The 26,418-nt window shown below is 41.5% G+C and overlaps 2 protein-coding genes and 1 pseudogene across 2 annotated transcripts in view; 2 read left to right on the plus strand and 1 right to left on the minus strand.

Annotated features, from left to right (window-relative positions):
- Nucleotides 1-1,288, minus strand: part of NUGGC (nuclear GTPase, germinal center associated) — a 51,404-nt gene extending 50,116 nt beyond the window's left edge. The window contains exon 1 of the mRNA XM_053578327.1: nucleotides 1,201-1,288. The gene's annotated coding sequence lies outside the window, so the exon portion shown is untranslated. The remainder of the gene's footprint in view (nucleotides 1-1,200) is intronic.
- LOC128576309 (NADH dehydrogenase [ubiquinone] 1 alpha subcomplex subunit 12-like) lies at nucleotides 1,263-4,328 on the plus strand (annotated as a pseudogene).
- A 2,300-nt stretch (nucleotides 4,329-6,628) lies between these two features.
- The window catches only part of ELP3 (elongator acetyltransferase complex subunit 3), a 72,461-nt gene continuing 52,671 nt past the window's right edge, over nucleotides 6,629-26,418 (plus strand). Inside the window, exons 1-7 of the mRNA XM_053578328.1 lie at nucleotides 6,629-6,767; nucleotides 8,584-8,683; nucleotides 9,750-9,888; nucleotides 13,959-14,029; nucleotides 15,050-15,113; nucleotides 17,959-18,027; nucleotides 18,877-19,031. Of these exons, the coding sequence (XP_053434303.1) occupies nucleotides 6,749-6,767; nucleotides 8,584-8,683; nucleotides 9,750-9,888; nucleotides 13,959-14,029; nucleotides 15,050-15,113; nucleotides 17,959-18,027; nucleotides 18,877-19,031 (617 nt within the window). The 5' untranslated portion in view covers nucleotides 6,629-6,748. The remainder of the gene's footprint in view (nucleotides 6,768-8,583; nucleotides 8,684-9,749; nucleotides 9,889-13,958; nucleotides 14,030-15,049; nucleotides 15,114-17,958; nucleotides 18,028-18,876; nucleotides 19,032-26,418) is intronic.

Consider the following 26,418-nt stretch of genomic DNA (forward strand, 5'->3'; position numbering starts at 1 on the left):
CTTCAGGCTTAGGTTTCAGTAACTTTGGTGTTGGCGACATCTCTTAACCACCTCCTTGGCTATGGCACTGTTCTTCCCGAGTAGGGATGGCCCAGGGGAGCAATTTTAATGCATTAGCTCAAAAGCCAAGGTGAGATAAGGGCCTTCAACCCTCTATAGGGATAGAGATATATTTTCAGCATTAACACATCAGTCAAGATGCTGAACATTAGCAGTGGGGTCACCAGAAGCTGGGTAAAAGGGAAGTTAAATAAACGGATATTTTCATAACGTACTTTATCAGCTTCTAATGAAATGAATTTGAATCTCTCAGATTGCTCCCCCCAACTTCTCAAAGCTACTGAAACATAAGATGACACTGACCTCCTTGTCAGGAATTCATTTGCAACAACAAAACCTGCAATAGCTATTTTCTTTGGGAGGAATGATGACTGATTTGCCTACGATCCCACTGTTCATCTCTCACTAAATCTCCATTTCTAGCCCCCATTGGCTTTTACGTTGCCTTAAAATGCATTTAAACAAACAGAAAAGGAAAATTCACTTTCCCTCAAGAAATTACTCACTTTAAGAAAACCAAACGATGGGGCCGGGCGCCTGGCTCACACCTGTAATCCCAGCACTTGGGAGGCCGAGGCAGGTGGATTGCTTGAGCTCACGAGTTTGAGACCAGCCTGAGCAAAAATAGAAAAACGGAGGCAAAGGATCACTTGAACCTAAGAGTTAGAGGTTGCTGTGAGCTTTGAAGCCACAGCACTTCTACACAGTACAACAGCTTGAGAGTCTGTCTCAAAAAAAAAAAAAAAAAAAAGTCAAGTTCATTAAGGAAAGAGGAAAGTCAACAAGGAAAGTCAGAAGAAACTTGATGTTACAACCAAGAAGAAGCCCAAGGAGATATAACAACTAAATGTAATGGGGTATCATGAATGAGACCATAGAAAACCAAAAGGATATTGGGTAAAAACTAAAAAATCTGAATGAAGTATAGACTTTAATTAATAATAATGTGCCATATGAGTTTGTTGATTGTAACAAACACGCCACACTTATATAATAAGGAAATTGGATGCAGATTACATGAGAATGCTCTGAACCACCTTCTCAATTTTCCTGTAAATCATAACTTTTCTAAAACTTAAAGTCTGTTTTTTTAAACCAACCACAAATTATAGTATAAATTACATAAAAGAAACAACATACCCGATGTCACTAAAAGGAAAAAAAACAAATTTCTGCTTCAGCTCCAGAAGGTCACAAAGGAGATGGTGGCGACTTCTCGGCCTTGCTACAGATATTTGGAACCAGCTGGGGTATGTAGGTCTCCGGGACCACAATTGCAAAGCCACATTTATACAGCAGAAGTGAAACTGACTTGTCATTAGAGGGCTATTTACCACAATCTCCTCCCTCAGATGCCGATTAGTGCCATTTTCCCCTTTCATTTAACTTTAAATTATATGGGAACTGGGGGTCTTGCAGGCGGATCTGCCTTTTCCTTTCCAAATAGATTGCAGCAGGTACCCCAAAGCATCCTTTCTCTGAGGGAGAAGGCTATTCAGATTTGGCTCACTTGGGCAGACAGGAAAATGCCCCAGTTTCTAGAGGGACAAAGTGCTATTTCCAAGGTACCTTCTCCTAAATGGGAGAGGTGGATGATGAGATTAAAATAAATATAAAGTTATTCTTGATGCAAAGTCTTGAAACTCACCAAAACTAAAATTCGCCAGAACCTGATAGGCTTTTAAGTGCAGAGTGTCTTGTCCCTAGGAAATGATGGGTGGGTCTAATTAAATGAAGGAGTAAAAAAATCTAAATATCCTTTTTAGAGACTTTGACTTAAATGGTGGAGAGTATTGGGAAGCGCCTGTGGCTCAGTGAGTAGGGTGCCGGCCCCATACACTAAGGGTGGTGGGTTCAAACCCAGCCCTGGCCAAACTGCAACAAAAAAATAGCCAGGTGTTGTGGTGGGCGCCTGTAATCCCAGTTACTCGGGAGGCTGAGGCAAGAGAATCACCTAAACCCAGGAGTTGGAGGTTGCTGTGAGTTGTGATACCATAGCACTTTACCAAGGGTGATAAAGTAAGACTCTGTCTCTAAAAAAAAAAAAAAAAAAAAGTGGAGAGTAAAGGTTGAGAAATGTACCTTAGTGAATATTTAAGAGTTCTTTTGTTAGGCTGGGCGTGGGACCCACAGCTGTAATCCTAGCACTCTGGGACAGTGGATTGCCTGAGCTCAGAGGTTGGAGACTAGCCTGAGCAAGAGAGAGACCCTCTCTCTCTTAAAAAAAAAATAGCCGGGCGTAGTAGTGGGCACCTGTAGTCCCAGCTACTTGGGAGGCTGAGGCAAAAGAATCACTTGAGCTCAAGAGTTTGAGGTTGCTGTGAGCTATCATGCCATGACACTCTACCAAAGGTGACAAAGTGAGACACTACCTCAAAAAAAAAAAAAAAAGAGTTCTTTTGTTAAATATTTGACATTATAAGGCAGTTGCTGCAGTGTTCTAGAAAGCGAAGCAGAAGCTAAAACCTAACAGGGCGGGTGGAACTCTAAACTGATACAGCAAAATAATAAAATAAAATAATAAGTAAATAAAATTCACCAAAAACAAAACAACATTGAATTGTTTGTAGAAGCAAGTGGCATACAGCTTTAAATCTCTTTCTGAAACTTAAAATTTAAATCCATATGTTTTAAAAACTCAGAAAAAAAAGTTTTAAGAGGCTGGGTGAGGTGGTTCACATCTGTAATCCTAGCACTCAGGGTGGATCGCCTGAGCTCACAAGTTTGAGACCAGCCTGAGCCAGATTGAGTTCTCATCTCTAAAATAGCCAGGTATTGTGGCAGACACCTGTAGTCCCAGCCACTTGGGAGGTTGAGGCAAGAGAATCGCTTGAGCCCAAGAGTTTAAGGTTGCTGTGAGCTGTGACACCACAGCACTATACTGAGGGTGACAAAGTGAGACTCTGTCTCAAAAAAAAAAAAAAAGTTGGTCAAGTGCTATCTAGAAGAGAAAAAAATAGAACCCAGGTCATCGTGGTGACTCACACCTGTAATCCTAGCACTCTGGGAGGCTGAGGTTGGAGAATCCCTTGAGCTCAGGAGTTTGAAACTAGCTTGGCTCTTTTATTACAATTAATGGACTAATACTGGTACATTACTATTAACTGAAGTCTATACTTAATTTAGATTTCTTAGGTTTTATTTAATGTCCTTTTCCTTTTCTGCGGTCGCCTTCAGAACACTCTGTTACATTTAGTTGTTATGACTCCTCAGGCTTCTTCTTCAAGTTTCACTGACTTTCCTTGTTTTAGGTGAACTTGGCAGTTTTGAGGAGTATTGGAATACTTTTTCTACTAAAAATAGAAAAATTACCCGCCACAGTGGCCAGTGGCTGTAGTCCCAGATACTCAGGAGGCTGAGGCAGGAGGATTGCTTGAGCCCAGGAATTTGAGGTTGATGTGAGCTAGGCTGATGCCATGGCACTCTAACTTAGGCAACAGAATGACACTGTCTCAAAAAACAAAACAAAACAAAAAACTTCAAATTATATTCAGAATCTGAACACTTCTTAACCATCTCCACTGCTTATTACCCTGATTGGGGTTAAAATAATCTCTGGCTACGTTTTGTGGTTCCTAAACTGTTGTATATTAGAATCACCCATGGTTCTTTTAAACATACTAATGCCTGGCTCCCAGCCCTTGATATTCTGATTTAACAGGTATGGGATGTGAATTGGGAACCATGATTTTTCAGTGCTCTCCAGATGATTCTAAAGTGCACCAAAGTTTGGGAATCACTGGTCTGGGTAAAGTATCAGCCACCAACCAATCTCCTGCTTCTATTATCTCCCACAGTCTAATCCCAACACAGCAAACAGATATGCTTTAAAATTATAGATCATTTCATTTCTTTGCTAAAAACTCCAATAGTAGCAGATCAGTGGTCACGGCAGACTCTGTGGCTATCTACAAATATTTTTCAGGGCAAGGATGTAAGGGTTGGTACATTAGAAGGGGAAGACAAATACAGTAGCAAATTCTATGAAGACGACAAGCAATTTTTTGGCTGTCACCAGTGGGTTATATACGCTACAGAAACGAATGACAAAAACACATTCTGGGATGTGGATGGAAGCAGGTGCCTCCTGAATGGCATCGTTGGTTTCATGGTATGGCTTAGGATCCTCCAACAACAAACCCACCTACTGCTCGTAAATTTATTTGGACAAACCATAAATTCAACATGAGTGGCACCCCAGGACAATATGTATCTTATTTCACTACTAGAAAGAGGAGTGGGTCCCACCTTCAACACCTTATAAGTAAAGACAGTGAAAAACTAATTAAACATGCAAAATACGGAGCTCTTCATGTCATGGTATTTTTACTGCTGACCATTAACTTAATAAAAATTGTTTGACTAAAAAAAAAATTAAAAAAAAAAACTCCAATGGCTCCTTATCTCACTTAGAGTAAAAGCCAAAGGTTTTTCAATGACCTGTAAGTTTCACATGACCTGCACTCTTCCCACCCGTCCTCCATTGCTTCTCTAAGCTCTATTTCACCTTGCAGTCTCCTTGCTTTCCTTTACTACCCCAGACATCCTCTCACCCTAAGACCTTTGTACGAACTGTTCCTTCAGCCTGAAATACTTTTTTCCACAGATATCTGCATATCAAGTATTAGCTCAAATATCACGTTCTCAATAGACTCTAACCCTTATTTAAAATTAATTACTATACTATCTAAGGTAAGGAGAGTTGACAAGGTGAAGGACGGTCACTTTAGATAAGAAAGTGTGAGAAAGAGATTTGGAATAAACAGAGGTCTGTTTTGGACGTGGTAAGTTTGAGATGCATATTAGACACCCAAATCCAACAAGATGTCAAATAGGGGAGAGTTTGGGGTTGAACTATAAACCTGGGTGCAGACACATGGTATTTAAAGTTATTGAGCTTGTCTCACTTTGGGAGAGACAAGGTTGAAACACCCCCGTGGAACAGTCATATTTTGAGGTGAGACAGAGAAGAAGTTCACAAAACAGAGTGAGAGAGTACAAGAAAAACCAAGAGAGTGGAGGGCCCTGTCATAAAAGATTTTCATGGAGGATAACATATTCATTGGTAGTAGGATGAGATTAAGGTCAGAAAAATACCACTCAATTTGGCAAGTCGGGAACTCACAAAGTTTGCAGGCCAGTTTCAATGTCATAGTAGGGTCAAAGACTCATGATTACCTCAATTCTGGTAGGAAGGAACTGAAGATACCACATATTCCTGTCTTACTAAAAAGATTTTTTTTATATATACAGAAAAGTTGTTTGTTTTTTTTTTCAGGTTCACATGAGGATACAAACGATTCGGTTACATTGTTTGCTTTCGTTAGGTAAAGTCCAAGTTGTAGTTGAGCCCTTCACTCTGAAGGTGTGCCAAAGACCCTTATGTTGTGCCAGTTAAGGGAGAGCTTGCAAATGAGAAGGATTCTCAATCTCTGGCCCATGGACGAACGACATCATTGATGGGTTTCGGGAAAACACTATCCCAAATCCTGCCTCCAAACTCTGCAAAATTTTGTGCCTGTTTTTTTTTTTTTCTGGAGAGACATCATCCACACCTTTGACGAGGGTTATTAATAGGGACATGTGCCATTCTTTCATCTGAGAACAGAGTGACCAACTGGCCTTGAAGCCTGAACGTTAGACTGTTACTTGATTCCTGCCTGGACTTATTTTTTTTAATTTATTTTTTATTTTTTTATTAAATCATAGCTGTGTACATTAATGTGATCATGGGGCACCATACCCTGGTTTCAAAGACCGTTTGACACATTTTCATCACACTGGTTAACATAGCCGTCCTGGCATTTTCTTTCTTTCTTTTTTTTTTTTTTTTTTTGTAGAGACAGAGTCTCACTGTACCGCCCTCGGTTAGAGTGCCATGGCATCACACGGCTCACAGCAACCTCTAACTCTTGGGCTTACGCGATTCTCTTGCCTCAGCCTCCCGAGCAGCTGGGACTACAGGCGCCCGCCACAACGCCCGGCTATTTTGTTGTTGTTGTTGTTGTTGTTGCAGTTTGGCCGGGGCTGGGTTTGAACCCGCCACCCTCGGCATATGGGGCCGGCGCCCTACTCACTGAGCCACAGGCGCCGCCCCGTCCTGGCATTTTCTTAGTTATTGTGCTAAGACATTTACATTCCACATTTACTAAGTTTCACATATACCCGTGTAAGATGCACCGCAGGTGTAATCCCACCATCCTGCCTGGTCTTCTGCAGGCTTTGAATTTATTCCATTGCACTAGAGGTTTCCTCCTCCCGTGTCTCGCCCAATCACGCTCCCGCCCAACATCCCCGAGGTGACACTTCTGAGCTCCTACACGCCCATTTAGGGACCCACCCATTTCCACACTCTCACCTAGGTATCCTGGCGCAGCCTCCATCCAGAAGCTTTGCCCGATAGCTGTACTGCCCACGTCCAGCTTTCTAACCTTTAATCAGCCAAAGACACGCCCCTACTGCCCTTATATCCCAAAGCCGCAGCGCCCAGACAGCACCCCTCCTGCCTCCCCGACCACAGCAGGGGAGACTGGGAGGGATTTTGCGCGCGCGGGCTTCTGGGAAGAGCTTTACGATACATTGGCCGTCATTTTACGACAGACCAGGGTTGCTTTATGGCTGTCAGATTTCCCCTCGTGAGTTAGTAGTGGCACTATCCGTGGTAGGCGCCTGCTAAGACAACGCAGAAATGAGGCAGAAGCGGAAAGGTATGAAAGGGCAGGGAGAGGCGAAAATGGGGTGATCCGAAAGGGGCGATCGGATGCCGAACCCAACTTTTCCCGCGGGTGTCCTCCCTTTTTTCCTCTCTCTCTTCCTCTTCTCTACCGTTACCACCCCAGGTCCTGCCTCTGTTACTTGGTCCCAGAGGCACCTTTTTAGGGCTCTGAAGCGCTGACTTGCATCGTTTGGAAAGATTTAAACCTTTGATGATATGTGGACATTTTTTCTCTCGAATTGTTTTGTATTGTGTTAGCCTCGCCTCATTAATTAAAGGCAACGTGGTACAGCAAAAAAAGTGTGGAAGTTGCATCGAAAAGACCAGGGTTTGAGTGTTAACTATGCTATTTGCAATGGTGTTTTAACTTGCCGTCGCCTCATTTTTCACATCTGTAAAATGAGATGGTACCTGCCTTGCAGTTTCCAATGAGATAAAGACTAAATGAAAGGGCTCCGTAACTGCCAGGGCTTTCTCACCCATCCCTCTGTCTAATGGATTTGTTATCTTCGCACGTTAGCTTTCTCTATAGGCAGGAAGAATGCTTGCTGACAGCCTCCACGCTGAAATCCCCCCACTATTGTCACTGGAGAAAGAATGGCACTTTTCGCATGGAGGAAAAGAGATTAGATTGGCCTAGCTTGGATAGATGCCCATCCATGAACCAATCATTGATCTTAAGATCATCCTATATGATGAGATCATAAAAGAAAATGTCAGCTTCTGTGAAAATTGCCTTCTGGTGAGAAGAGGAACCCCACTCATCAGGAGAAGTCATGATAGTGGACAGACTATACAGTATCTTAGAAATACATTAAGAGTCTTAGATAGGGGTATAACTCATGTTCCTCCTTTGCAATACTACTTCTGCAGACACCTGTGTTTGAGTTGCAGTCTCACCCTTTAGTAGCATTTTTATGGGATAGGCAAATTTTCCTGATTTATCTAACTCACCTTGTTCTGAGAATCAGTTGAATTAATGTATCTAATTGTTCTTTATGAACTCTTAACTATTATGCAAATATTAATAATTACAAATCTGTAGATCAAGGAAAGATGTGAAACTACTTTGGGTTTTTCCTGTATGATTAGGTTCTTTCTCCTCATGTTTGTTTCTACTCTTTCCTGTATTGTTTCTTGTGTCTATCCATAATAGTCTTGTAGTGTATGTGCTTTTTTTTTGCAGACAGTGTCTCACTTTTTTGCCAGGGGGGTTGAATGCCCTGGCATTATAGCTCACAGCAACCTCCGACTCTTGGGCTAAAGCCATCCTCTTGCTTCAACCCTCCTGGTAGCTGGGACTACAGGTGCCCACCACAATGCCCAACTTTTTTTTTTTTTTTGGTTGCAGTTGTCATTGTTGTTTAGCAGGCCTGGGCCAAGCTCGAACCCCCCAGCCTCAGTGTTTATGGCTGGTGGTGGCCTACTCACTGAGCTACCAGCACCAACTCAATGCCCGGCTATTTTTAGAGATAGGGTCTTGTTCTTGCTCAGGCTGATCTCAAACTCCTGAGCTCAAGCCGTCTACCCACCTCTGCCTCTTAGGATTACTGGTGTGAGCCCGTAATGCATGTGCTTTAAAGGGACCTCTTCTCGTATATGGGTAAAGGCATATATATGTATTTTTAAATTAAAGATACAAAAGATAGGATCAAATTATAAACAATAGAAGTTTAGTATCTCCTAAACTTGAGCTTTTCATTTGTTATATTTGGAATGATTTTGGAAGGACAGTTGCTACTAAATCAAGTTGTAAAATCTTTGCTGAATACTACGATTTTTGACATTGTTGAATATTATCTTTACAGGAGATCTTAGCCATGCAGAGCTGATGATGCTGACTATAGGAGATGTTATTAAACAACTGATAGAAGCCCATGAGCAGGGGAAAGACATCAATCTAAATAAGTAAGTGGTAAAAAGAGAGCAACCCTGTTCTTAGGTAGTGGAGCTCTTTTATGAAATTATCTAATACTACCGTTATCTATTTCATGTTTCATTTTAGTTAAGAATTTTAGATTTCTGCCTTGCCTTCTTACTCATTTCTTTGCGGCAGAATTGTCTCCTAGCCAGTAATACTAATGGGCTCTGACATTTACTGGGCATTTACTATATGTTCCAGGCACTGCTAATTAGTACACTTTATATATTACCTCATTTAATTCTTTCAAAAACTGTATGAGGTAGGTATTGATTCCAGCTTCCTTCGAATGGGTAATGTGAGACATACAGAGGTTAAGTAATTTTTCCAGGGGTAAATAACTAGTGATTGGCAGAGCTGGGGTTTGAAATTTGGTCATCCATCTCAAGTCCAGAAGCGGTGTCTCTCTCTCGCTTTCTCGAAAATCCTCTCTTTGCAGCCCTTCATCTAATCCAGCCTTTCTCTGCTTTAGAACCTCTTTGACAAGTTCATCCACTTCCTTTCCATAATTGTGTTCAGCATGGATTTTGCTACACCTTCAAGTAACAGTGGTCTTTCATGTCTGCATCTATTTTTTTAAACTGTATATTGTTTCCATATAGATCTTTGTAATACGAATGAAAAGGGTTTTTTCCCCCAAACCCAGCTCATTGATCACTACATGCATAACCTTTCCTTAGACCCCATTCTCTGTTACTTTAGTATTTTATGCCTTCCTCAAAACATCATGCTTGTTAAACATTTGCTAATGGAATAAATGAGTAAATAATTACCCTCTTTTGACTCTGCAGACATTTATATTTTACTATTTTCTATAGTATCATCATCCTGGGACTCTTCTCCTCTGGTTTTCTTTCTATTACTCGAGCGTGAGAGGAAGCAGCCATTGATTCATGAATTTTGTCTTTCTATTTCCTTAAATCCACCCTCCTGTCACAAGGTAAAAAGGATAGAGGCGTGATAGGAGTTAATGATGCTATTTATAGGTTATCATGGTATCAGCTCGTCCTTAAAATATTGTTATCTTGATAATGCCAGATCCTTTACTTTCAGGGTGAAAACCAAAACAGCTGCCAAATATGGCCTTTCCACGCAGCCCCGCCTGGTGGATATCATTGCTGCAGTCCCGCCTCAGTATCGCAAGGTCTTGGTTCCCAAGTTAAAGGCAAAACCCATCAGAACTGCCAGTGGGGTGAGTGATTCAACTCATACATGCTGGACACACTGTGTATCTATCTGTTCTGGCAGAAATCCTCCTTTCATGGAACCCCTAGGCAGTGAGGTGGAGGGGGGAAATTCACACTAATGAAGTCCCTGTATTATCTGTGCTGGAGTTTTGGGCCATCTTAAACTGATAGATTCTAATATAATTGTTACTTATAAAAGGTACATTTAAAAAGTAGGTAGTGGTGCAGAGTCATTCTATATATGTTAATTGTGAGTACTATGGGAGTCCAGAGGACAGAAATTCCCCTGCAACTAAAGAAGCTCGGGAAGGCCCAGGAGAAAGATGCGGCTTGCTTGACCTATAAGCCAGGAAGAGCAGGTATCGAGGGAGCTAAGGCCCAGTGGTAGAAATGATAGGAAGGGTGTGGTGCATGCCGGGAACAGTAAGTACGCCAGACGGACAGGAGTTGATAGTTTCTTTGAGAAAATAGCATGGAACCTGGCCTATAGTAGGCTCTTAAAAAAAGATTGCTGAATTGTACTGACCTTATCAGTGGTATATATGGGTGTGTCTCACTTTAAATAAAAATGTTTCTTTGAAAATCTATAAGTTTTTAGTTCAGTTTTTTTTGTTGTTGTTGTTATTGTTTGAGACAGTCTCACTTTGTTAGCCTTGGAAAAGTGCCATGGCCTCATATACAGCAACCTCAAACTCTTGGGCTCTAGTGATTCTCTTGCCTCAGCCTCCCAAGTAGCTGGTGCCCACCACAACGCCTGGCTATTTTTAGAGACGGGGTCTCGCTCTTGCTCGGGGTGGTCTCAAACCTGTGAGCTCAGGGCAATCCACCTGCCTCAGCCTCCCAGAGTGCTGGGATTACCGGCATGAGCCACCGCATAAGGCCCTTTAATTCAGATTTTTAAATGAGATTTCATACAAAATTATTTATTGGGGATTTCTCTAAATCACTGTTTAATAAGTTAAATTAAATCTTAATAATTTTTATCATGAAAAATAATCACAAACTACTTATAGAAAAGTTGAAAAGACAGTGCAAAGAACTTATTTCCCTGAACCATTTGAGAGTAAGTTGCAAAGCTGATACCTTTGAATACTTTATACTTCCTACAAACAAGGACATTTTTTTAGATCATGGCAAGGCAATGCAGCCATCAAAATCAAGAATTTAACAGCGATACATTACTGTCATCTAATCCTCAGACCTCGTTCATAGTTCACCAGCCGTTTCAATAATGTCCAGGTTCATCCAGTTCAGAACATATCTTGCATGTAGTTGTCATGGCTCTTGAGACTGAACACTTGCTTTGTCTTTCCTTGATTTCATTCCCTCGACACTTTGAAGATTTCAGACAAGTTATTTTGTAGCATATCCCCAATTTGGGTTAATCAGATGTTTTGTTAAAATTAGATCCAGGTTATGCATCTTTGGCAGGAACATCCCATAAGTGACACTGTGTTTTTGTTGTCTCATGTCAGGTTTTAATTTGTCCTATCACTGGTGTTATTGCTTTTGGCCAAGGTGATGTCCTATCCAGACTTCTCTGTAAAGTTATTTTTTTCTACTTTGTAATTAAGAAGTCTTACCTGAAGAAGTATTTTAAAGTTAGGTAAATATCCTGTTCCTCCTCACACTTTGAGTTCACTCATTCATTTATTTTGTATGAATGAATTAATGGTTACTTATTTGGTGGGTTATAATCTGTTACTGTATTTATTTATTTATTTATTTTTCTTGAGACTGAGTCAGTCACCCTGTGGTTGAGTGCTGTGGCGTTATAGCTCACAGGAACTTCAAACTCTTGGCTCAAGCAAGAGATCCTCTTGCCTCAGCCTCCCAAGCAGTTGGGGCTATAAGTGCCGACCACAATGCCCACTTATTTTTAGAGATGGGGTCTCATTCTTAGATGGGGTCTCATTCTTGACCTCCGGAACTCAAGCAATCCGCCTGCCTCTGCTTCCCAGAGTGCTAGGATTATGCAGGCGTGAGTGAGCCACAGCACCTGACCATCTCTATTGTAATGCACAAATTATCCCCGATTTGACTGGTGGGAGCTCTTTCAAGCTGGTTTCTGTGTCTTTTTGAAATGTCCCAATCATTCTTTGAGCAGTTTCTACCTTTCTGGCACAAGGAAATGTTCTAGGCTCATCTTGTACATTCTTTGCCCCTACCCAGGATCAGCCATTTTTCTAAGGATCCCTGGTTACATTTAGTGGAGAATGGTATTTAGAAATCAAAATCTTAGAGCTGAGTCTGCTTAAAGTATATCCTTAGTTTACCAAATGCTTCAGATGTAGCCAGTGTCGCATCTCTGCCACCACCTCCTTTGCTCAATCCATTTAGTCTCTGTGAGATTCCTCCGAATATTTTACACACAGCCTCTGAAAAAGTTCTGACTTAATAGTCCTTGCTATAAATATTGAGTTGGATTAGTAAGAATGGAAAAAAAAGTATCCAATGAACTCAATACTATTATGAAACCAATATATAAACACACAGTCATATGAATGTAAACCCCAAATATGGTCTAGCAAGAGAAAAGGGTGAGGAAGGGAAGGAAAGGGGGGGGCGATTGGTGGGAGGTGGGAGGGCATTTGGTGGAATCTCACCTAATGTGCACAATGCAAGGGTATATTTCAAAATCGCTAAGAGTAAATTTTAAATGTCTTAACAAAAAATAAATAAGGGAGGCGATGGTTGTCTTAATCAGTTAGACTTAAGCATTCCACGTTGTGTATATCAAATCATCACATTGTGCCCCATAAATGTATAGAGTTATGATTTTAATTATAAATTAATTAAAAAATTAAGATCCATTGTGTCCATGAGAAGTATGAGTTACAAAAGTTTAGGTTTATATATAATTTCATAGAAATGCATAGAGTAGTTTTTTTAACAGTGTATTTTAGTAAAACAAATCAGAGAGAGAAGGAAAGAATAAGAATTACTGTGGCTTTAAAAATTAATTCTTTATTTCACACTTAATTTATTATATACTGGCTCTGTGCCCGTAGCTCAGCGGTTAGGGTGCCAGCCACATACACCAGGGCTGGCGGGTTCGAGCCCAGCCCAGGCCTGCCAAACAACAATGACCACTACAACAAAAAAATAGCCAAGTGTTGTGGCAGGCACCTGTAATCCCAGCTACTTGGGAGGCTGAGGCAAGAGAATCATTTGAGCCCAAGAGTTTGAGGTTGCTGTGAGCTGTGATGCCACGGCACTCCACCAAGGGCAACATGGTGAGACTCTGTCTCAAAAAAAAAAAAAATTGGTGGCGCCTGTGGCTCAGTGAGTAGGGCGCTGGCCCCATATGCCGAGGGTGGCGGGTTCGGACCCAGCCCTGGCCAAACTGCAACAGAAAAATAGCCAGGCGTTGTGGCGTGCGCCTGTAGTCCCAGCTGCTCGGGAGGCTGAGCCAAGAGAATCGCGTAAGCCCAAGAGTTAGAGGTTGCTGTGAGCCATGTGACGCTATGGCACTCTACCCGAGGGCAGTACAGTGAGCCTCTGTCTCTACAAAAAAAAAAAAAAATTATATACTATACAAATTCATATGTACATATACATATATACATCTTAAAGATTATTAATGTTGAAAGAGATCACTCTTGGACACAGTGGTGCCCAGCTTAAGAAACAGCATTATCAGTACTTTCAAAACCCCTCATGGGTCACTTTTCTGATTGGATTCCTGTCCCTCCTTATTAGGGGGAACCACTCTCTAGAATTTTGTATTAATTATTCTATGATAGCTTTTTAAAATTTATATTTGGGCTCAGCGCCCATGGCTCAAGCAGCGAAGGCACCAGCCACATACACCTGAGCTGGTGGGTTCAAATCCAGCCCAGGCCCGCCAAACAACAATGATGGCTGCAACCAAAAAATAGCTGGGCATTGTGGTGGGAGCCTGTAGTCTCAGCTCCTTGGGAGGCTGAGGCAAGAGAATCGCTTAAGCCCAAGAGTTTGAGGTTGCTGTGAGCTGTGACGCCACAGCACTCTACCCAGGGTGACAGCTTGAGGCTCTGTCTCAAAAAATAAATAAATAAATAATAAATAAATAAAATTTATTTTTGTTTTGTAGATTGCTGTTGTAGCTGTGATGTGCAAACCCCACAGGTGTCCACACATCAGTTTTACAGGAAACATATGTGTGTAAGTATGATGATTTGGTAAAGTTGTGTGTGCATGGTTGTCCCCTAAACCTTTGACCAGTACATGCTGGTGATATCTAAAACTTCGATTTAATAGATTTATAGATTAGTTCGTTGAAATAAGCAACCAATGACAGGATATTTCAGTGCTTTAAAATTGGAGCATATGACTATTCTAATTTGTTGTAATATACAAAAAAAATATATGGCTCTCAAAACAGTAGACATTCTGTTAATGATTGATAAATGAAACATGGAAATATGAGGTGCCTAAATTCCCCAAATGTCAGAAATTTAAAATGAATTTGGGGTTGGGCAAGGTGGCTCACACCTATAATCGTAGCACTTAGAGAAGCCAGGATGGGAGGATTGCCCAGGGCCAGGAGTTCAAGACTAGCCTGAGCAACAGAGCAAGATCCTGCCTCAAAATTAATTAATTAATTAAAATAAATCTGGATCAGAAAAGTATCATAATAAAAAATTGTCCTTACCGGGCGGCGCCTGTGACTCAAGGAGTAGGGCGCCGGTCCCATATGCCGGAGGTGGCGGGTTCAAACCCTGCCCCAGCCAAAAAAAAAAAAAAAATGGTCCTTACCAATAACCTTTAGATTTCTGAAACTTAGCTATTTAGAAAAATTAGCAGATGAGAATGTATGATTCCATGTAGGAAAAGTAAATAGGGGGAAGATTTTCATGAGTGTCATTACCAAGAGAACATCGTGAATACTGATGCAAACTTAGGGAAACTGACTTCCTATTATTTCCTCCTAAAAGCTTAAACCTCTAAAATAATAGGGACAGCAGTATTTTGAAATTGAATGTAATAGTGTTCCTTTACGTTTTTATCTTGTTTACTTGTTATTAGACAATACAGCATTTACAGGGAACTGTTAAAGGTAGGCTCTTCTTTGAAAATAAAGCTCATTTCGTATCAGGATTTTATGAAGGCTATAGATCATTAAACTTGACTGTTGAACTAAATTTTGTGTCTGACGTTTTCGTTCCTTTTTTGTTTTGGCAGATACTGCCCTGGAGGGCCTGACTCAGACTTTGAGTATTCAACACAGTCTTATACTGGATATGAGGTAAAGTAATTTGAGGTTGTCCTGATGAAGTATTAAATCATACTTTATCCATGGTATGGTTTTACAAATAATGGCTTTCTTAAAAAAATTTTTTTCTGATTATAAAAGCTATTCATTCATTCACTAAATACGTCTACTGTGTCACTCAATAAATCTGTGTCTACTAGTGCTGTATCTTGTTCTAGTCACTGGAGAAATACTTATATAAGCCCTTATTACACTTGATCTTAGCCAAAAGGCCGAGACGCTATATAAGCCCTTATTATTAATACATCCCAGCACTGTTCTAAGTGCTTTATAACTTTGACCTTACAGCAGTATTTTCAAAAGAGAGTATTACTATCCCAGCTTACACATGAGGAAACTGAGGCCCAGAAGGCCCAGAGACACTGTTAGTAAGTGACAGTGTGCGTCACGTGAATACTGTGCTTCTCACCACTACATCGTACTGTCTCGTTAGCAGTGAAAAAGGTGACAAGGTCCTCAGTTCTGTGGAACTGACATTCTTATAATGAAAGACAGTAAGGAAACAAAAGGAAAAATCTCAGATACTAATAAATGCTAAGCAGAGAAGTAAAATTAAGTAAGAATGGGAGCTGGAGCCAGTTTAGCTTTGGTGGTTAAGAAGGGATTCTCTAAGGAGATGTTATTCAAATTGAGTCCTGAAGGAAAAGGAGGAAGAATATCAGGAAAGAGAAGTAGCCAGAACAAAGGCCTGAGTAGGGAAGATGGTGGAGTAAAACAGTGGAGTTCTGGAACACTGTGGGTGAGGGGAAGCATGAGGCTGGGAGACAGCTGAAGGAAGAGTTTGAATTTTAGTAAAGGTATCGTGAGAAGCTACTAGGATTTAAAGTAAGGGGATGATACAAGCTGGTTTAGGTTTTGTAGAGATGGCAGAGAAAGTGTTAGAGTGCGGAAAGTAGGAGACCAGTGAGCTGCTTTTACAGGAGGCCCCTCCTGAGAAGAGGTCAGAAGCCCGAAAATCACATGACTTTTTCTCTCACATATGCTTTCCTTTTTTCAGATTTTTTTTTCTTTCTTTTTTTTTTTTTTTGGAGATTGAGGCTCAGTTGCCCTGGGGTTGAGTGTGGTGGCGTTATAGCTCACAGCATCCTCAAACTCTTGGGCTCAAGCAATCCTCTTGCCTCAGCCTCCCGACTAGCTGGGCCTAGAGGCACCCACCACAATACCCAGCTATTTTTTGAGACAAGGTCTCGTTCTTGCTCAGGCTGGTCTTGAATTCCTGAGCTCAGGCATTCCACCTGCCTTCGCCTCGCAGAGTGCTAGGATTACAGGCATGAGCCACCACACCTGGCTGGGGTTCAGACTTTTATTTATTTATTTATTTTTTTGTAGAGACAGAGTCTCACTGTACCGCCCTCCAGTAGAGTGCCGTGACGTCACACGGCTCACAGCAACCTCTAACTCCTGGGCTTAAGCGATTCTCTTGCCTCAGCCTCCCGAGCAGCTGGGACTACAGGCGCCAGCCAGAGCGCCCGGCTATTTTTTTGTTGCAGTTTGGCCGGGGCCGGGTTTGAATCCGCCACCCTCGGTATATGGGGCCGGCGCCCTACTCACTGAGCCACAGGTGCCGCCCGGGGGTTCAGACTTTTAAAAATGCAAAAGGATTTATTCAGTGAAAAGGGACCCCTCATTCCTGTCCCTAGCCATCCTTTTCTGTCCCCCCCCAATAGTCAGTGTTATCAATTTCTTCTGCATCCTGCAATGATATTTTAGTGGGTACAAGTGTGCACAGGCTGAGTATCCTTTATCCAAAATGCTCAAGACCAGAAGTGTTTTACATTTCAGATTTTCCCAGATTTTTGAATATTTGCATATACGTAATGAGATACCTTAAGAATGGGACCCAAGTCTAAACATGAAATTCATTTATGTTTTACATACACCTACCCTGAAGATAACTCTATACAATATTTTAAATTTGTACGTGAAACAAAGTTTGTGGTCAGTACTCACATGTGACGTTATGTTAGCACTTAGAAACTTTTGGATTTGCGAGCATTTGAGGTTTCAGATTTTTGGATTAGGGATGATCATCTTGTTCATATTCTTTACCCAACTTCTTAATTTATAAAGTAGCTTGTCAAGATTGTTCTGAGCCTTGTCTTTTTCATTGAACAGTGTATCCTAGCAAACATTTCATGTCGGTACATTGTTCCATTGTGTGACAAGAGTATAAAGGCTATTTGTTACGCCATGACAAACTATGTTGTGCTTAAGAACCTTATTTAAAAGTTATTTTGCTGCATAACTCTTTTGAATAATGCATACACATCAGGGTCTCTGAGTAGTAGAACACTTGGATGACCCAGGGCATTCCATAAGTGTTCACATAACTGTGACATGGGGAGAGCAACCAGACGCTCTTCAGGACATTATTTTGACCTAAGAAAGGAATACAAGTACAAGGAACCAAGTACAAGCAGGTTTTTAGTATTCAAGACCAAAGAGACTTTTATTTCTAATGCAATCCTTCTGAAATTACTTTTACATTTTTATTTATTTATTTATTTATTTTGAGACAGAGTCTCAATCTGTCACCCTGGGTAGAGTGCCATGGCATCACACAGCTCACAGCAACCTCAAACTCTTAGGCTTAAGCAATTCTCTTGCCTCAGCCTCACAAGTAGCTGGGACTATAGGCACCCGCCTCAATGCCCAGCTATTTTTGTTGTTGTTGTTGTTGTTGTACTTGTCGTTGTTTTAGCTGGCCTGGGCCAGGTTTGAACCCGCCAGCCGGCATCATAACCACTGTGCTACGAGCGCCACCTACTTTTTACATTTAATTTGATGTGAGCATAACAATATATTTCTCTTTTCTTAGCCAACTTCCATGCGAGCTATCCGTGCCCGATATGACCCTTATCTGCAGACAAGACACCGAATAGAACAGGTAAATTTTTTAAGAGCATCTTTTAAAAATTAGATGTTTATAGTTAGTAAGAAGTTACTGTTGCTTGATTTGGATTAAAACTGAAATAAGAACTAAAAAGGTAGTTTTTCCTTTTGTAAGTTTTTTTTTTTTTTTTTTAATTTTTGCCGGGGCTAGGTTTGAACCCGCCACCTCTGGCATATGGGACTGGCGCCCTACTCCTTGAGCCACAGGCGCTGCCCCTTTTGTAAGTTTTTAATATTTGTCTGAGGGTAGGAGACTATTTTGCAGTACCCAGCAAGATCAAAAATACTACTTATTTAGAGACTTTTTATTTTTTGAGGGTTTGATGCTTTCTAAATTTCTTTAGCTTTATAGAACATCATTTATAGTATAGTTTTTTCTTGCATTGCATCAAATCCTGACCACATTGAATGATCATACGTGTATAATGGTTGCACAATAACAAGTGCATCTTTTTTGCCCCGAAGACTTACTGCAAAGTCTGGCATAAAATACATGATCAATAAATATTTATTTTTTTGCATATATAGTATTTGTCCTTATTGTTTTCTAGTTTATATTCCTTGTGTTTTTAGATTTCCATTTAACTCTATAGGTATTCAAGTCAAGCTTCTTGTTTATTATTTTTAATTTTCACTCTCCCTCTTTAATTGAACTATAATTATTTTTTTTCTTTCAGACTTGAGTCTATTTTTTAACCACAGAATTATCTAAATATGTTAAATTGCTTCCCATTGTTAAACTATATTTATGAAAATACGGCAAAATAAAATGAGAAATTTGCAGTGCCTTCTTAAAGGAGTTGCTTCTATTTATGTAATGCTAATGGATTTTTATGTCTTTCAGTTAAAACAGCTTGGTCACAGTGTGGATAAAGTAGAGTTTATTGTGATGGGTGGAACGTTTATGGCCCTTCCAGAAGAATACAGAGATTATTTTATTCGAAGCTTACATGATGCCTTATCTGGACATACTTCTAACAACATTTATGAGGCAGTCAAGTAAGAAATTTCTTATTTGATCACGGTCTCTGACGTGGTTGTCGATTTATCCTCCTAGCCCCAGACTATGAGCATTCTTTCTGCTCTGCATCCATATTCTTATTGTCCCCTGTTTTATGGGAAAGCATTATTTCCATTGACTCTAAAAAAAGGTTAATATACTCTGTTGATATAATAGTACTTTCAAATAAAGAGATGGTCTGTGAAGATACTTTCAGCCTAAGGCTGGTCTAAACTACAGGAGTGGTTCTGATTGGGTTAGTTGAGTTTTCAGCCCACCCAGGAAGAGAACTAGAGGTGTTCTTTATCTGAAACATTTAGCTGCTATAAAATCAACAAAACAAGGTGCTATTAATATTATTGTAAAACTTAATTTATTAGCAACTATTATTTAATAACAAGTAATGTCTGCTTATGATTGAGATCTCAGTCTGTTTTGTGCTGGTATAAACAGAATACCTGAAACTGGGTATTCACAATGTACAGAAATTTATTGCCTCACAGTTCTGGAGGCTAGGACGGCTAATATTGAGAAGCGCTGGCATCTGGCGAGGGCATTCCTGCTGCATAATCTTGTGGCAGAAGGGAAGAGAAGCAAAGGGGATCTAACTCACCCTTCCATGATGGCGTTAATCCCACCCATGAGAGTAGAGACTTTAAGAACTAATCACCTCTAGGGCGGCGCCTGTGGCTCAGTTGGTAAGGCGCCGGCCCCATATACCGAGGGTGGCGGGTTCAAACCCAGCCCCGGCTGAACTGCAAACCAAAAAATAGCTGGGCGTTGTGGCGGGCGCCTGTTGTCCCAAGCTACTCGGGAGGCTGAGGCAAGAGAATCGCTGGAGGTTGCTGTGAGCTATGTGATGCCATGGCACTCTACCGAGGGTGATAAAGTGAGACTCTGTCTCTACAAAAAAAAAAAAAAGAACTAATCACCTCTCATAGGTGGCACCTCTTCCTTAAAATTGCTACAATGGCAATTAAATATTGAAGGGGACAAATGTTCAAACCACCGTGGGATCATTTACTCATTCCGAAAATCCTGCATTTTTTTTTTCTTTTTGGGGACAGAGTCTTACTTTGTTGCCCTTGATAGAGTACAATGGTGTCATAGCTCACAGCAGCCTCAAACTCTTGTGCTCAAGTGATTCTCTTGCCTCACCCTCCCAAGTATTAAGGACTACAGTCATCTGTCACAACGCCTGGCTCTTTTTTTTTTTTTTTTTTAGAGATGGGGTCTCGCTGTTGCTCAGGCTGGTCTCAAACCTGTGAGCTCAGGCATCTAGCGAGGGCAGAGTGCTAGGATTACAGACATGAGCCACTACACCTAGCTCTAGTATTCAGATTATTCTTGTTTTATAGGTAAGGAATCTATAAGACGATTAACTAACTTGCCCAAAGTTGCACAGGTAGATGGTAGATTGGGGATATAAATTCCAGGCAGCTTTGCTTTCAGAGCCTGGACTTAGATAATGGATAATGCTAGAAACTGTGCTAGGTGTAAAATCTGAGTGTCTGTATGTGTGAGTGCGTCTTTGTGTATCTACACATGGGTGTAAATCATCCGAGCTTGGAAGTGCTGGAAGGAACATGGTCTGTCTTCCTTGTCACCTCCCCACCTCTCCCCCCCACCTCCAGGCTTTTCTCTGGCTTCTCTTTCACTTGTGGGGGGAGGGTCGTATTGCTAATTATGAGGTAGGTTGTTCAGACGGTGGCACCTCTTAGAGATTTTGTGCTGAGGAGTAGGACCAAATTTTGAATGGACTTAAGGGTAGTTTTATCACCCTATAATTACGTTAGTCCTTGTTGCTCAGTAGGCCTGAGTAAATGTGAGTGAATTTTGAGTGAACAATAATTTTTCCATCAAATATTGATAGCTAACGACCTTGGAAATGGGGACAGGGCGTCTTTTTTGTGCCCTTCTTACTTCCCCCATGCCCTTAACTTCCTTTGCTCTCCTGGGGTTTGTAAAAGTGAAAAGAATAGATGGGCTTTTTCCTAAGTTTAAGTAAATACCAAGGGTCACTCGAGGGGTGTGTGTAAAAAGCTCGGCAGCTGGGAGTGTGTGGGGACAGACGGCCGCCTCCTTTTGTGTGATGTGCTCTAGAGAATGACAGATGGATTCCGTGTCTGCCAGTCTGGACGTGTAGCCGTGTGATCTCTTCCTCCTAGGAGAGTTTAGTAGTGGATAAGAGGGTGAGTATATTTTTACTCCTCATTCAAAACTTTGATCATTCATGAATGTGAGTCACACTTAGCACAATGCTGAAGGCTTTAGACTTTAGAGGAGTAATGATGTAATCAAACTCATTCCTATTAATAGGACTGAAAAAACACAGTGTAGCTTAAAGAAAATATGATTTGAAGAAAAACAACCTTTGATGACCAGGCACAGTGGCTCACACCTGTAATCCTAGGACTCTGGGAGGCTGAGGCAGGTGGATTGCCTGAGCTCACAGTTTTGAGACCAGCCTGAGCAAGAGCGAGACCCTGTCTATAAAAATAGCCAGGCATTGTGGCAAGTGCTTGTAGTCCCAGTTACTCAGGAGGCTGAGGGAAGAGGATTGCTCAAGCCCAAGAGTTTGAGGTTGCTGTGAGCTATGACACCATGGCACTCTACACAGGGCACAAAGTGAGACTGTCTCCAAAAAACTAAAACCTTTGAATTAATTCAAAGCCCTGAGTCAGTGGAAGGACAGTAGTTCCTCAGAGGGTTACTGACTACAATTCGTTCACCTCTGAACGCTCACCTTCTTTTCTACCCAAGCTTACACACTCCTGTCTCAGGAGCCGTTCTGAGGTTGAAGACCTTGCATATTAAGTGAGATTGAGCTGTAAGTATCTTAGACCTGCCCTTCCTCTCCACAAAAGTTTGCCAGTGAGCTCTTCACAGCCTGCAGGGTGGCTTCCCTGGGCTGTGTGAAGCAGGCCGACTGAGATCTGCACAATGATTTTTTAACGTGCTGCTGGTTTGATGTTTTCCTCAATTGAAACTTTTAAATAAATGTCGCTTTATTCTTGATGGATGCTTTAGCTTTATTTTTGCAGAAATGTTCTAGTGCCTAGTGGTACTTGAACGTAAGTTGTCTGTTATGGGGGTAAAACTGGAGCTCTGTATTGCAACCAGCCAGCTTTGGATCACCACGTATTTGTAGGAAGCCCTTCCGAGGAGAAAACCTCTTTCGGGAATGGAGTAGGCGAAGCCAGCAGTGTTTTGTGCTATTCTTGAGTTCACCTGAAGAGGGCAACAAACACTTTACTTTGAGATAAAAATTTCTGTATGATTTCAGTCTCCATTGCAACAAATCTCATGAATGGCTCTTGGGAAGTAATAAAATTACAATCTGGGAGTCGTAAAGCCATCCATAAATGTTTCACTGAACTCCACCAACCCAACCTTACATGTTTTGCTCTTTTTCTCTTGGTCTCTGTATTTTGAGGAGGTAATCTGAGCTAAAGGACCACATGTGACAGAGTTTGCTGGGTTATGTGACACCACATGATACAGTTGGCATTTGTTTTGAAGGAAACTTTGTATTCTTTGAAGAAATATAGTCTGGTTTGTGGTATAGAACTAGAGACAGAAAATTATTTTCAAATGTTAGCATCGTTGTGAAATAAAGAGCCCCGGAGAGAGTGGTGTGACATGGTGTGTGCTCACTTCAGGTCTGGAGTCTGCTGGCTGTCCTCAGTGTTACCTTGACCAGTGCTTCACAAAATAGGCGGGTTACCTCCGTAGCTCACCTTTCCTAGGTGTAAGGTGATGAACTTCATGTTTATTTTATTACTAGTCGATTTTAGTTGTTTTTAATTGCTAGCTACATAGATGAATGCCAACTTTCATTAGCAGGGTTTTTTTTTATGGTTTTAAGTTAGGTTAAAAAAAATTGTTTTTTTTTAAATTAATATGAGGGTACAAACTTTTAGGTTACATTGTTCTCACTTCCAAGGTAAAATTCGAGTTGTAGAAGAGCCCTTCACCCAGGGGGTGTGCCGAACACCCTCCCATTGTGCACATTAGGTGAGATCCGGCCAATTGCCCTCCCTCCTCCTGCCCATCTCCCTCCTCCCCCTCCTCCTGACCATCTCCTTGCCCCTCCTCCTGACCATCTCCCTCCTCCCTCTCCTCCTGACCATCTCCCTGCCCCTCCTCCTGCCCATCTCCCTCCTCCCCCTCCTCCTGACCATCTCCTTGCCCCTCCTCCTGACCATCTCCTTGCCCCTCCTCCTGACCATCTCCCTCCTCCCCCTCCTCCTGACCATCTCCCTGCCCCTCCTCCTGACCATCTCCCTCCTCCCCCTCCTCCTGACCATCTCCCTGCCCCTCCTCCTGACCATCTCCCTCCTCCCCCTCCTCCTGACCATCTCCCTGCCCCTCCTCCTGACCATCTCCCTCGTCCTCCTTGCTAGACTATATGTGTGTTTATTGTTCCTATGGGCTTTTTAAAATTAGGTTAAAATTTATGTATTGTGACAGATGAGTCAACAGTGTTTAAGGTTAAAAGTCAGTTTAAATTAAGGTCACAATTTACTACTATATTGGCTGAGGCGTCCTTGCTTTGGGAGGGGTAGGGAACCTGCCTCCTTGGGGCCACATGTGGCCTTCTGGGTCCTTGAATGTGGGCTTTTGACTGAATCTAAATTTTACAGAACAAATCCTTTTTTTTTTCTGTGAAGTTTGGATTCAGTTGAAGGGCCACACTTGGGGATCTGGAGGACGAGGTGGCCTTTAGGCCACAGTTTCCCCACTCCACCTGATTCAGTTGTTGATTCTTATTTGAAAGAGTAGGATTTAGGTAAAGAAAATCCACAGCAAGGAGAGCCTGGCTATTATTTCTGGCCTTAGTAGCAGCAGTGCATGAGATCCTTGTAGATGGAAAAATTGGAAAACTGAATGAACAGAGTTCAAGGACAAAGCAGGTATGGTTTCTGTGAAGGCTCATTAAATCAAGCAATGTCCTAATCACTTATTGCTATCAGCTAGACTGAGACTCTTCAGTAGTCTCCAGAGAGCAACAATTACTGGTGACTGTCATCCTGGAACAATCATAGCTCTGGAGATGAAAAGGACCACAGTGGGATCTGAGTCACCCATTCACCAGAATGCAAATGCTGCCAGATAACTTAGAACAACCTTTAAAATAGCTTTATTCCTTTTTAATCAGCTTTGCCCAGAAGGAGTTTTGCATTCAATCTTTAATGCTCCTTGGCTGTTTTCACAAGATGCAATTTAAAAGGGTAGTTACCCATCAAGAGGTGGGTGAGTCATACTTTCTCTGTGTGAAATTTTTAATTCATTTCCGTTCCTTCTTCTTTTTCCCCCTCACTAATGACTTTAAATCTTCCAACTGTGTTCTTACAAGTCTTGGAAAAGCTAGAGTGGTATTTGACAGTGGGCACCAGACCCAGAAGACAGTTTCATAGAATTGCAGAGCTAGGAAGGAAGCAAAAGCAACCCCAGGAGGCCTGAGAGTGACTGACCCCCTGCCGCCCAGGGCCCTATTTCTGGGAAATCTCAGGAGCTCCTGCATCTCTGGGATTTGACTCTGATACCCCCTCACCCTCAGTTTCTGTATTGATTTTCATAGAGTATGACCAGGATCTTTCATATGGGCCAGTCAATACAACATTAGTTATCTTTAAAGGTATGATATTACTTGTTTTTATTCCGGTATTTATTTGAAACAAAGAAAAATTGAATTTCCTACTAAGCACCCACATACCCATCACCTGTACCCTACAGTCTTTGCATTATCACCCATTTTCCTGATCCACTTCCCATCCGTCATTCTTCCTCTCTCTCTCTAGATGCTCTTCACAGGGAGTTACATGCTTCAGTACACTTCTCCCTAGATACTTCATTATGGGTGTCATTAACTAGCATTCACTCTGGTTTTTTCTTTTGAAGTAAATTTACATATAGTACAGTGAAATGTTCATATCTTAAGTATAGCATTTGATCGGTTTTGACAAATGCGTATACCTGTGCAGCAAAGCCCTGTTAGACACAGAGCGTCACCGTCATCCCCAGGTCACTTCTTACCCCTTCCCTGTGAGTCATCCCCTGCACCTCCCATTTTTCTGATTTTTTTCCCCCTTACCATAGAGTGGTTTTGCCTATTTTAGAACTTCACATGGATGGAACCATAGGTGTATAGAATATACTCTTTCCTATAAGGCTCTTTTCGCGGAGCATATTTTGAGACTACATCAGTCTTGAGGAGTAGACACCTATTGAGGGCTGAGTGGTATTTCACTGTCTGTGTAGACCACAGTTTCTTTCTCTAGACTGTTGGTGGGCACCTGTTTCCAGTTCCAGTTTATGGCTATTATGAATAAAACGTCACTGAACCTTCTTTTTTTTTTTTTTGAGACAGAATCTCACTATGTCGCCCTCAGTATAGTGCTGTGGCGTCGCAGCTCACAGCAACCTCATACTCTTGGGCTTAAGCAATTCTCTTGCCTCAGCCTCCCAAGTAGCTGGGACTACAGGCGCCCGCCACAACACCCAGCTATTTGTTGTTGCAGTTATTGTTATTTAGCTGGCTCAGGCTGGGTTTGAACCTGCCAGCCTTGGTGTATGTGGCCGGGACCCTGCTCACTGAGCTAATACAGGCGCCAGCCCTGAACATTCTCGCATAAATCTTTTTTTAAATTTCTGATTAATATGAGGTTACAAATGATTAGGTTACAATGTTTGCATTTGTTGGGTAAAGTCCCTATTGTAGTTGTGTCCCGTACCCAGGAGGTGTGCCAGGTACCCTTACATTGTGCCCAGTAGCTGAGAGCACACTGATCTCCTTCCCCCCAACTTGACTTGCGTTTTTCTCTGATGTCAGCATGTATTAGTTCATCTGCTGGCTTCACATTAGTATTGAAAACATCGGATCCTTGCTTTTCCATTCTTGTGATACTTTACTTAGAAGAATGTGCTTGCGCAAATCTTTTTGTGGGTACATGTACTTATTTCTGTTGGGTAATAACGAAGTAGAATGTTATGTTTAGTTTTGTTAAGAAGCTACCAGCCATTTTTCCAAAATGATTCTACTATTTATACTCCCGCCATTAATGTCTGAGCATTCAGTTGTTCCAACATCCTCACCAACATATGTCTTTTTAATTTTAGCCATTCCGGTGGGTGTGTAATGGTATATCATTGTGCTTTTAATTTGCATTTCCCTGATGACTAATGATGTTAAGCACTTCAGTATATGCCTATGCTATTTGAATATATTTCCTTTGTGAAATGTCTGTTAAAATCTTTTGCCCACTTTTTATCCAGTTGTATATAGCCTTTGTTGGATCTGTATTTTGCAACTACGAAAACCCAGTCTGTGGCTTCACTATTCATTATATTAATGATATAATGATATCTTGGAGCAGAAGTTTT

The sequence above is a fragment of the Nycticebus coucang genome, chromosome 24, assembly GCF_027406575.1.
Source record: "Nycticebus coucang isolate mNycCou1 chromosome 24, mNycCou1.pri, whole genome shotgun sequence".
Taxonomy (NCBI): Eukaryota; Metazoa; Chordata; class Mammalia; order Primates; family Lorisidae; genus Nycticebus; species Nycticebus coucang.